At 45.9% G+C, this 13,085-nt stretch overlaps 1 protein-coding gene across 5 annotated transcripts in view; it reads left to right on the top strand.

The window, feature by feature from the left end:
- The window catches only part of MPPE1 (metallophosphoesterase 1), a 174,757-nt gene that overhangs the window by 100,854 nt on the left and 60,818 nt on the right, over positions 1–13,085 (top strand). For 4 of the 5 annotated variants that reach the window (XM_044293654.1, XM_044293651.1, XM_044293653.1 and 1 more), the window contains exons 2-4: positions 796–1,158; positions 1,504–1,612; positions 9,325–9,428. In XM_044293654.1, the coding sequence (XP_044149589.1) occupies positions 890–1,158; positions 1,504–1,612; positions 9,325–9,428 (482 nt within the window). In that variant the 5' untranslated portion in view covers positions 796–889. The remainder of the gene's footprint in view (positions 1–795; positions 1,159–1,503; positions 1,613–9,324; positions 9,429–13,085) is intronic. The other variant, XM_044293652.1, reaches the window with a different exon arrangement.

Below are 13,085 nucleotides of genomic sequence, written 5' to 3'. Positions count from 1 at the left end.
TGTTTCCGTTTTTCCGTATGGCATATACAGTATACATAGAAAAAATTTGGGCTGGGCATAAAATTTTAACTAGATGGTTCCGCAAAAACGGAACGGATACGGAAGACATACGGATACATTTCCGTATGTGTTCCCTTTTTTTTTTGCGGACCCGTTGACTTGAATAGAGCCACGGAACGTGATTTGCGGGCAATAATAGGACATGTTCTGTATTTCAACAGAACGGAAATACAGAAACGGAATGCATACGGAGTACATTCCGTTTTTTTAATGGTTATATATACGGAACGCAAAAAACGGCCCATAAACGAAAAAAAAGAAATCGAAAACGGTTGTGTGAAATCGGCCTAAGGTATATGGGGGCCGCAGGGGCGTTCCATCTCTCCTGTAGTGGCAGATGTCAGGGACATATGGATTGGGCAGTTGGATTTCAGCTGCTTGACCCTTTTATTAAGCCACTGCCAAAGGTTTCTCAAGGGCCCTGCACATAAATGCCCTTTGCTGAAGTGAGACAGGCTCTTTAATGACACAATACATCCTCTTGGCACACCCCCGTTAAAGTCTTTTTCTCTGTATTTACAGTAAAAAAGCTGAATACATATATGATGATGTAACATATCCATGGCCGTGTATTGTAAATATGGTAATTGAACCCAGCATTATGTGGTTTTGTTTAGCGAGAACACCCTGCTGAAACCCCTTCACACATAAAGAGGCAAACAACATAAAGACTTGTATATTTGGATTTCTGAATCCTGTGGATTGGCTAGACTGACGGTGACTGTTTTTCTGTAGACAGGCAGATTGCAACCATCAAGAGGGCACCTGGGATGCAGAGAAAAGCACATGGACGTCACCTGTTTACGGAGCCCCTGTGAGATACAGAAAAATGGCTGTAGTGAGGACTGGACTCGGCACGGAAAAGAGCTCCCGTCTTAGGAGGAGAAATGTGTTGTTGTTGAAGTGCCTTGGTTTCATTTTTGTTGTTATTTTTTTCTGTGAGTTCTTGCTGTACTACCTTGTTATAATCCAGTGCCACTGGCCACATCTGGCGACTACTCCCAGTCGGCACCCAACATCTCCACTGAAGGCTATGTTCTTATCAGACACTCATCTGCTTGGGGAAATCACTGGTCACTGGTTTGATAAATTAAGAAGGTGAGCACTGAGAAGAACGGGAATAGTTATGTGCAATATTTCTGCAAAGCAAGCAGTAAAACTAAGGCTTCATGCGCACGACCGTTATTTTTATCCGTGTACTATTCACACTGACCCATTTATTTCTATGGGCTCATGCACACATCTGCATTTTTAGTGGATCCGTGTATCTGTTCCGCGGATTATTCTGGTCTGTATAGTGGACGAGAATAATTCCTTTCTATTGTAGGGAGTTTGAAAAATGTGCACATCTGTTTGCGGACTGAAATACGATACGGCCATGTGCATGAAGCCTAAATGACAGACAATAACTTTCCCATAATATATCATGTATTCTTTGGTTAGGGAATGGCAGATGGAGCGGGCCTACCAGAGTGCCATTTGGTTACTGCAGCCGGACATTGTTTTTATCCTTGGGGATCTGTTTGATGAAGGAAAATGGAGTAACTCTAAGGTGAGATACATACAGATATGTAACCTTTCTACTGACTGTGTTGGAATAAACATGAGCTTGTGTGAAAAATATTTCCTTCCTTCCTTCCCTCCCTCCCTCCCTATCTATCTTTCTTTCTTCCTCCTTTTCCTTTATTCTTTCCTCCTCGCAATGGCCGCATGCAATAGGTTGACCACTTCATGTCTTTCTAGATGGGGGATCTGTTGTCCTGCTGGAAGCCTAGATAAGGCCTCATTAACACGACCCTATGTCCGCAATTTTTCAGAACGGGTGCGGAGCCATATAGAGCATGTCCTATTCTTGTCCGTAATCGTAGAAAAGAATAGGAATTTTCTACATCGCTCCGTCCCTGGGTGTTCTGCAGAATGCCGGTATCCGTGTTTTGTGGATCTGCAATTTGTGGACCGCAAAACACAGCACAGTTGTGTGAATGTACCGTAAGGCAGGGTGACAACACTATAAGCACAAATGAGGCTCATTATGCAGCTTCCCTGTAGGGTTGTCACAATAAAAGAATTTGGACTTTCATTCTGATACCAAGTGCAGTATCATACCAAAACAATAAAACAATGTCCCCTTTGAAAATCTAACAACTTGGTAGTTTTTTTGGGGTAAAACAAGTCTTGTTCAGCAAAATGGCTCATACCAGTGTATTACAGTGTATTACTGTATTGCGGCGGCAGCAGGGAGCGCACGGCATCATAGCAACCAATGACGCCGTTCGCTCCTGCTCTCAGCAGGAATCCAGCCCGTGGTTCCACGGACCACTCACGGCCGTGAAACACAGCCGTGTGCCTGAGCCCTAAGTCAAATATATTTTCCTGAATAACACCTTTAACCCCTTTAAGACACACAGGGGGAGATTTGTCAAACTGGTGTTAAGTAGAACTGGCTTAGTTGCCCATAGCAACCAATCAGATTCCACCTTTCATTTGTCACAGCTCCTTTGGAAAATGAAAGGTGGAATCTGATTGGTCGCTATGGGCAACAAAGCCTGTTCTACTTTATACCAGTTTGATAAATCTCCCCCATAGTGTTATTAATTTTAAACCTCCATGTGCTCCACATTAGTAGTAAGCAACCTCATCAAGTACCCACAGACGAACCCCATGTTGCCTATTATGTGAGGAGATACTTTATGAGGTCACTTTTACTATTAATGTGAGGTACTAAGGTAATAACTCCATGTGCCGCACACTAATAATAAGTGAGCCCATCCATTATCTCACATAATGGCAACACTGGTGATAATGGGAGTCGCACTAACCCCAATGCTCCTCTGTGCTGCCGGCTGCTAACCATCCATATTTCTGTGTCTTTCTGTCAGACTGGCTAAATATCTGATTTAGCATCACTGTGCTAAACCCTGAATGGCGCCAGGGACACGCGTATGGAGGCACAATTCCAACAAGTAAAATTTATTTTGGGGCCCACCGTATGGATACATTCCAATATAATAAATAATCTAACAGGTTTTTTTTTAATTAACATTGGCTGGTTGAGGAGCTGTACATTGAATGTATGTAGTGCAGTAAATCTAATGTGTTATGTGCCACTTGTGCAGGGGGTGGGAGACTAGGGGCCCACCTTGCTCAGGGGCCCACCAGGGGATTCCCTGTACCCCTGTGGGCCAGTCCGAGCCTGGGCACAAAGCAGTGCACGTCGTCATAATGAAGCAGGACCCTTTGTGTCATCACTTGCACGTCACACCACTCTCCCTTCCTGACACTGCCCTCGGCCTGCTCCACCTGATCATTGGTAGCAGTGGAGAATAAAGAAAGCATACCTCACTTCCCACTGTGGCCGCTGATGGAAAAGGAGGGCAGTGGGTGCCGAAAGGCCGCTGATCATAACATGGCGCACGGCAGGTTGTGCGCGCACTATGCTACTAAGCTGCACAATAGTGACGGTACTGAACCGAGAAGTATATGGAAATGGTATTGATCTGATGATCTTGCAACCCTACTCCCCTGTCACTCCCTGGTCTCGGAGAGAGAGCTATACTCCATCACCTTCTGGAGACTGTAACAGTCTATTGAGACTTTTCTGACCATTCATTGCAGCTGCCATAAAGTGCTCACACCCTGATTCACTGTCTATACGCACTTCAGGGGGCATGACAAAATGTGACAGCATGCACATACCGTATTTCTGAATCCTGCAGGTGGTGTAAAGTTAAAGTTAGACAAGTCTTGCAAGATGCACAGACTGTATCATACAGGGCCAGCCATCTTTAGACTGCTCCCTCTACACAGTTTACTCAGTCTCTTAGACAGGTTTAGTACATTTGACCCCTCTTTCCGCTTCTGAAATTAAATACATGAGACATAGTGATGGTATGCACTTTGTCTTATCTGCCATAGTCCTGTTCAAGTAATTAAAAATATACAAGATCTCAATAGGGCAGAGTTCACTTTCCTTCTCTCATTTTGAGCAGTCAATGTAATGAGGCTACAGCTTTTTCTTTCAGTGTCCCATCATCTTGTAAACATGTCTGTCAGAGGCAGGTACATACATCTAGAAGATTGCGGACACTTGACCCCCCCCCCCCCCCCCATGATATCACCCGTTCTAATTTTTATAGAAGACATAATGGCAGGAGGCCATTCTTGCTTTATTCTGTATCCTAGAAAGTGATTTGTTGACTATTCGTTATTTGCTTTCTGTTTCGTGAAGAACAAATGCAGGGCCACAGCAATCAGTCAGTGCTCATTTAAAGAGGACCTGTCACCGCTCCCGACGTGTTTGCTTGCATTCCCGATGTAATAATAATTCTGGACCATCTTTTCTTATGACTCTATGATGTACTATTCCTTTATTATTGCTAACATTTTTTAAATGAAGGTCCAGATGGTTGTTACCAGTTGGGGGGGACCCTTCACAGTCCTACACTAGCAGCACTCATTGGATAGTGCTGCACAGGGACAAACCCCACAACAGGTAACACAGACTGTTAGCAATTTAGTCATAACTTCTAGCAGGAGTAAATTAAGTAATAGTTCATCACATTAGTATGAAGTATTATTGTATTTTTTCTTGTGTAATGCCCATTAACCACCTCAGCCCCCCTAGCTTAAACACCCTTAATGACCAGACCACTTTTTAAAATTCTGCACTGCACTAATTTCACCGTTTATTGCTCGGTCATGCAACTTACCACCCAAATTAATTTTACCTCCTTTTCTTCTCACTAATAGAGCTTTTATTTGATGGTATTTCATTGCTGCTGACATTTTTACTTTTTTTGTTATTAATCGAAATTTATTGACATTTTTGCAAAAAAATGACATTTTTCACTTTCAGTTGTATTTTTTTTTTTTAAAACAACATCTATATATAAATTTTTCTCTAAATTTATTGTTCTACATGTCTTTGATTAAAAAAAAATGGTTTGGGTAAAAGTTATAGCGTTTACAAACTATGGTACAAAAATGTGAATTTCCGCTTTTTGAAGCAGCTCTGACTTTCTGAGCACCTGTCATGTTTCCTGAGGTTCTACAATGCCCAGACAGTAGAAAAACCCCACAAATGACCCCATTTTGGAAAGTAGACACCCTAAGGTATTCGCTGATGGGCATAGTGAGTTCATAGAACTTTTTATTTTTTGTCACAAGTTAGCGGAAAATGATTAATTATTTTATTAATTTTTTTCCTTACAAAGTCTCATATTCCACTAACTTGTGACAAAAAATAAAAACTTCCATGAACTCACTTCCAAAGGCGTGCAAAGTAGTTTGAAATCAAAATCTGTAAAAAATGGCCTGTGAAATCCGAAAGGTGCTCTTTGAAATGTGGGCCCATATAGGCGGCAAAAAAGTGTCACACATGTGGTATCGCCGTACTCAGGAGAAGTTGGGGAATGTGTTTTGGGGTGTTATTTTACATATACCCATGCTGGGTGAGATAAATATCATGGTCAAATGCCAACTTTGTATAAAAAAAATGGAAAAAGTTGTCTTTTGCTGAGATATTTCTCTCACCCAGCATGGGTATATGTAAAATGACATGATGGACAGAGTGAGTTCATGGAAGTTTTTTTTGGCACAAGTTTTTTTTTTTTTTTTTTTCTCACAAAGTCTCCCTTTCCGCTAACTTGGGACAGAAATTTCAATCTTTCATGGACTCAATATGCCCCTCACGGAATACCTTGGGGTGTCTTCTGTCCGAAATGGGGTCACATGTGGGGTATTTATACTGCCCTGGCATTTTAGGGGCCCTAAAGTGTGAGAAGAAGTCTGGAATATAAATGTCTAAAAACTTTTACGCATTTGGATTCCGTGAGGGGTATGGTGAGTTCATGTGAGATTTTATTTTTTGACAAAAGTTTGTGGAATATGAGACTTTGTAAGAAAAATAAATAAAAAATCAATTTCCGCTGTCTGAATGGAGCCTTACAGGGGGGTGATCAGGGAGTCTATATGGGGTGATCACCACCCTGTCATTGATCACTCCCCTGTAAGGCTCCATTCAGATGTCCGTATGTGTTTTGCGGATCCGCGGTGTCCGTGTTTTGCGGATCCACGGATCTGCAAAACACATACGGACGTCTGAATGGAGCCTTACCGGCGGGTGATCAATGACAGTGGGGTGATCATCCCATATAGACTCCCTGATCACCCCCCTGTCATTGATCACCCCCCTGTAAGGCTCCATTCAGATGTTCGTATGTGTTTTGCGGATCCGATCCATGGATCCGTGGATCCGCAAAACACATACGGACGTCTGAATGGAGCCTTACAGAGGGGTGATCAATGACAGGGGGTGATCAGGGAGTCTATATGGGGTGATCACCCCCCTGTAAGGCTCCATTCAGACGTCCGTATGTGTTTTGCGGATCCGATCCATGGATGCGTGGATCCGTAAAACACATACGGACATCTGAATGGAGCCTTACAGGGGGATGATCAATGACAGGGGGGTGATCAACAACAGGGGGTGATCAGGGAGTCTATATGGGGTGATCACCACCCTGTCATTGATCACCCCCCTGTAAGGCTCCATTCAGACGTCCGTATGTGTTTTGCGGATCCGATCCATGGATGCGTGGATCCGTAAAACGCATACGGACATCTGAATGGAGCCTTACAGGGGGGTGATCATCCCATATAGACTCCCTGATCACCCCCCTGTAAGTTTCCATTCAGACGTCCGTATGTGTTTTTCAGATCTGATCCATGGATGCGTGGATCCGTAAAACACACACGGATGTCTGAATGGAGCCTTACAGGGGGGTGATCAATGACAGGGGGGTGATCAGGGAGTCTATATGGGGTGATCACCACGCTGTCATTGATCACCCCCCTGTAAGGCTCCATTCAGACGTCCGTAAAACACATACGGACATCTGAATGGAGCCTTACATTGGGGTGATTAATGACAGGGGTGTGATCAGAGAGTCTATATGGGGTGATCAGGGGTTCATAAGGGGTTAATACGTAACGGGGGGGTGTAGTGTAGTGTGGTGCTTGGTGCTACTTATTACAGAGCTGCCTGTGTCCTCTGTTGGTCGATCCAAGCAAAATGGACCACCAGAGGACCAGGTAGCAGGTATATTAGACACTGTTATCAAAACAGCGTCTAATTTACCTGTTAGGGGTTCAAAAAATCGCATCTACAGCCTGCCAGCGAACGATCGCCGCTGGCAGGCTGTGGATCTACTTGCTTACCTTCCGATCCTGTGAACGTGCGCGCCTATGTGCGTCTCGCGAGATGACGCATAGATGCGTGACTCTGCCTGGGACAGCTGCCTCCGGAACGCGATCCTGCGTTAGGCGGTCCGGAGGCGGTTAATATGTGTTCCATTATTGACCGCGCAGTCCAGTGCACATCTTGTCATATGTATGCAGTCCTGGAACAGACGTTTAAGAGTGCAAATCTTTGTTCAAAATGTGTGCAAATTGCCCGTTTGGAATCGTACATCTTGTATCAAAACGAGCGAATTTTGACATTGAGAAGCGTTGGCAATTTGGAAAAGAGTTTGCTCAGTGAGCAGGCACTCTATGGGGTAGATGTGGGGGAGGGTGGTAGTATGAAAGCAAGCTGAGTAACAGTCCGAAAGCGGGGTAGAGGGAAGAGAGCAAGGGAGGCTAGCCATGATCTGGCACACCCCCAACAAGTTTGCAAGGTTGGCAGATGAGGGGGATGTCAGTTCAGGGAGAGCACTGCTAAAGCCAGACACTTCCTCTGCCAGTCAGGGGAATGTCAGCTCCAGTAAGCAGGGGACCAGGAGAGCAGGGCCAGACAGGTGCTAGTAGTGTTCCACATATTGCGGATCAGGTTGTTTGATTACTGTGAAGGGTTCCTTTCTGGGAATTGCTTGCTCGTGAATAGAGGAACCAATGCTATTACATGGAGCGATCTCCTCCCCAGTATGGGGAGGAGTGATCGTTAATGCCGTCACTTGTACCCATACAGAATCATTGTTCACCGGCAGCAGATGGTGATTAGACAGCATGATCTGCCTCTGGCAAGCGATGATTTTTTAGACTTGCTGAAAAATTGCAATTGCCTGATGAATAAGCGTTTTCTAGTTCATCAGGTAATTGGTGGCACTATTACACAGGCAGATCATTGCTCATTCCTGAGAATGGTTGTCAGCAATGATCTGCTGCCCAGGAACGATGATTCAGATGCCTGCATGGACAATAGGATCGCCCGATGAACAAGCGTTTTGCTAATTTATCAGGAGGTGGTGGCACATTTAGATGGCCAGATTATCGGAAATGGGACGATTATTGGTACGTGTAAATCCACCTTAAGGCCCCTTTCACACGAGCATTATGGATTCTCTCAGGGTCTGTTCAGGAAAAAAAAACTGATGGCTTTGGTCTGTTCAGTTTCAGTTTTTTCCGCGTGAGTGCAATCAGTTTTTGATGTGTTTTTCACACGCATGAAAAAAAATAAAATAGAATAAAGAATAACAGTCTACATCTCCTAGCAATAATCAGTGAAAAACTTCGCTTCTATTGAATCAGAGCTGCGTGAAAAACAAAGGATGTAGAATATGCTGCAATTTTTCCTGAACGCAGAATTGTGCACAGACCCATAGAAATGAATGGGTCAGGATTCAGTCCGGATGCTACGCGTTTGTTTCACTCATCACACCCTGACGGGAAACTTGCTCATGTGAAAGAGGCCTTAAAACTGACCTCGGAATACTTGGTTTGATAATTGACCCTAGATTGTAATCTTTGCATCCACAGAGTGCCTCGAAATTGAATACTATTAGTTAAAGAGGACCTTTCACTAGAATAAAAAATCTAAACTAAGCATACAGACACGGAGAGCTGCGCCCAGGGATCTCTCTGCACTTACTATTATCCCTGGGCGCCGCTCCGTTCTCCCGGTATAGGTACCGGTATCTTCATATGTTCGGCTCAACTGGGTGGAGCCTGCCGGCGTCTCCTTCTCCCAGGCTGTAGCGCTGGCCAATCGCAGCGCTCAGCTCATAGCCTGAGAGTTTTTTTTTTCTCTCTCAGGCTATGAGCGGAGCGCTGCAATTGGCCAGCACTCCAGCCTGGAAGAAGGAGACGCCGGCAGGCTCCTCCCAGTTGAGCTGAACATATGAAGATACCGGAGCCTATACCGGGAGAACGGAGCGGCGTGCAGGGAGATCCCTGGGCGCCGCTCTCCATGTCTTTATGCTTAGTTTAGATTTTTTATTCTAGTGAAAGGTCCTCTTTAACTCCTTTTTATGTTCTTTCTTCCCTCAGGCATGGGAGGATGATCTCACCCGATTTCAGTCTATGTTCAGACACCCTCCTCATACAGAGCTGCTAGTTGTTGTTGGAAATCATGACATTGGATTTCATTACCAGTAAGTGTTGACTTGGGTGTAGTGTTCGCAAATTAGAAAACCTATTTTGCGTTTTCATTTTTTACTACCTGCCTTCTCGGAGCCATCACTTTTTTTTTTTTTTTTTTTTTTTTTTTTTCATTTCAAACAGTCTTATGAATGCTTGTTTTTTTGCAGTTTCTAATGGCACAATTTAATATTGCATATGATGTAGTTGGAAACTAGAGAAAAGGGGTGTAGTTGGGAAAAAAATGTAGAGGCTCTGCTCTCTCTGCAACTGCCGCACCCTCTCCACTTTGATTGCCAGAGCCACACGTGTTGACATTTTCCATGCCTGGCCCTGTCAGTCAAGGTGCAGAGAGAGAGCAGAGCCTCTAGGTGTAATGGCCACGCCCTCGTTGCTCCTAGAGACTCATTTGCATATATTACAAATATTTTTCTCAGCAATATGGGCACATATGAACATAGCACCCCTACCATGCACAGTAGCCAGGATAGAAGAAAAGGTGGTATGGCAGACCACTAAATACTCTACCACCCGCCAGCCTTGGGCCTTCTCTACTTCTGGCACCGATCCTCCCCCACCAAAGGGAGCAACTTGGGAGGCTGAAGGACCCTGCTGGGGCCAAGGTTGGACAGGGCCTCATCCTTCAGGGAACGGGAATCGGGTGAGTAAGGGAGCACCCCCAACCCCCCTACCTTCCTGCGCACACCTCTGTTTTTCTGCTGGCACTACTGACCCCAGAAAGCCCAGTCCCTTCTACAGCTGTGCTGCGGCACCACTATCCTCAGCAAGCCCGGTCCCCCCTGCAGCTATGCTGCACCCCCACAGGCCCCTGGCAAGCCTGAGACCGGGGAGAGGTGCTGCACCAGCCACTGCAGGAGTTTTTCCTGGGCTTCTCCCGTCAGTGAATTGCATCCAATCGCACCACCACCATCTTCCTTATCAGAGCGTTTTCAGCTGTCGCATTCCTCCTGGGGAGGCTGCTGGTTTTCTCTTTCAGGCATTGGTGTGCTGTCTCGGGCTTCCATCGTTCCCCTCTCGGAGCCCCATTCTGGTGGGAAGTCCTTCTGGTCAGCCCCACTCCTACTCGAGGTCCTGGCTTTGTGCCCTACTAGGCTGCACCGTCCAGCCCACAATTTTCGTATCCATATGTTCTCCTCCTCCAGGGGCCTATGGGGTGGCTTCTACTGTATGGTATCTTTTGTGCTAGCCCTAGATGTCGTGACTATTTCTGTATAATGGTAACCCCCTCTCAGGTGCAGTGTTTGAGTTCACTCTCATTGCAGTGATGGCAATCGTATAACTTTCTTCCTCACATGAAGGATTTGAACTGGGCTGCTGGATCTATAGTTTCTAACATTAATCTACTCCATACGGAGTGGATACTGTGGCTGCTACCGCATTCCCTCTTCTATAGGTGAAACCTTTACATTGGGCTTAGCTGTGGTGACTGTGTCTACTCTGTGTCTACTTTTCCTTCTCAGGTGGATGTGCTCCTCACTTTATGCTACCAATAGATGTCGTAGCTGTGACTAGTGTCGTCTTTATGCTGGCCCTTGGGCCATAACTGATTTGCTTCCATGCACAGACCAGATATTTGCAATGGCATGGGATGCTGTAGCTGAGAGTCAACTCACTTCTGGTGTGCGCAGTTCTTCATTGCCCCCTTTTGGGAAATTGTGTAATTGTCCTGATGCTCAGCTGTAGTGGACCTACTTATCGAGTTCACATGCTGTGAGTTTCCTACATTACTCCCTCTCACCAGACTGGTGCTGTCATTATAGGTGTCATTGTGGCATTAAGGGAGGCCATGGCTTGTGCACAGTTCCACACCTGTCCTCTACTGGGGTCAATCCTCAGGTCTTGGGACAAATCGATGCCCTCCCCGGTCGCTCCTCTCAGCGGCATCTCACCACTCACTCCACTGGTGGCCCCATCCCTCCAAACGGTCCATGGGCAGGGCTTCCTCCCTCTCATAGGCCAGTTCTAACAACAAATGCGAGTCGAATGTGTTGGGGGAGGGTCTTCTTCAATCACATAGTACAGTTCGAGGTGGCCTACCTAAATCACCAAAGAGGAACTCGCAGCCAAGCCGCTATGCAATAGAAAACAGAGATCTTAAAGTGGGTGGAGAAGACTGTTCCAGTTCTATCAGTGGTCCACATCCCGGGAGTGGACAACTGGATAGCAGACTGTCTGAGCAGTGAACGCTTGAACCATGTACAATGTTCCCTACATCCGGACGCCTTTGACAAAGTCTGCAACAGATGGGGGACACCAGACGTCTTCATGATGGCATCCAGGCTGAACAACAAGGTGTCATGCTTCGTGGCCCGGTCCGGGACCCCCAAACGGTAGCAAGAGACGCCCTGGTGGTTCCCTGGCACAGGTTCAAGCTCTTGTACGTATTTCCCCCACCCTTGCTGCTGCTCCGCAGGATTCTCAAGAAGCACTAGGAAGAAGGCGTCCCATCAATAGTTTTCGCTCTGGATTGATCCAGACGGTCGTGGTACGCCGATCTGGTAACTCTGCTAGCGGATGCCCCATGGCCACTACCTCCAGGGAAGATCCCCTTTCCCAAAGTCGGATCTTCCACCCGCATTCAGACACACTTCGTTTGACGGCGTGGTGGTCACGGTTTTTCGGATCTGGTGATCCGACTGATGCTGAGGGCTAGGAAGCTGACTTTCTCCAAAATTATACTGTCGTACATGGAGGTCTTTGTTTTGATAGTGGGAAGGCCCCCACTTTTGTCCTATTTGTTGTTCCATTCCTCGCCTTATCCATTCCTCGCCTTGTAGGGTTGGCTCTAAGCTACGCCAATGGCCAGTTGTTGGCCATTTCCATTTCTTTTCAACGCCCCGTGGCTCTTGAAAGGAATTGTTGATATGTTTATCCAGGGAGTTCCTCAACTGGTACCCCTCCGTACTATCAGCCTACTCCTCCCTGGGACCTCAATTTAGTTCTGGACAAGTGCTCCCCTTCGAACCCCTCAGAAATTCCTCTCCGCCTTATTTCTCGGAAAGTTGCCTTTTTTTGTGACCCTCACATTGTTACGGTGAGTGTCTGAGCTTGCGGGACTTTCAGCTAAGCCCCCGTTTCTGACTCTGCATCAGGATAAGGTCGTCCTGAGACCACTTTCCCCCTTTCTGCCAAGGGTAGTCTTCCTTTTCTATATGGACAAGGAGGTAGCCCTTCCTTATTTCTTTCTGTCCAGCCATGGCCCACTCCAAAGAGGAAGCACTCCACATCTTGGATGTGGTCTGAGCACTTAAAATCAATCTGGACAGAATGGCAAATTCTATAGGGTGCGGCTCTTGGTTGCAGGGTACTGCAAGCAGAGGTGCATTGACAGCACTCATAGAGGCTGCTCTAGAACATCCCAAGGTCTTTGCTGTGTCTCCCAATGAATAAGATGAGAAAAGGATTTTACGGTGAGTAACAAAATTCCAATTTTTCTTACCAGAGACTGTATTTGTGAGTTATAACCTCCCTTCTGATCCTCCGCTATGTCATGTGACCAACACACTGACTCTCCAAATAACAAATCATCTTGTGTGGACAGCAAGCCAGTTTCTCCATGTATTCTTATGGAGCCCCAATGTCCATCTCATAGGAATGAATAGAGAAGTAACTGACTTCCTGTCTTGTGTCATTTGGAGAGTCAGAGTGCT

Source organism: Bufo gargarizans, chromosome 5, assembly GCF_014858855.1.
Source record: "Bufo gargarizans isolate SCDJY-AF-19 chromosome 5, ASM1485885v1, whole genome shotgun sequence".
In the NCBI taxonomy this organism is placed as follows: domain Eukaryota; kingdom Metazoa; phylum Chordata; class Amphibia; order Anura; family Bufonidae; genus Bufo; species Bufo gargarizans.
This window is presented reverse-complemented; position numbering and strand designations above follow the sequence as displayed.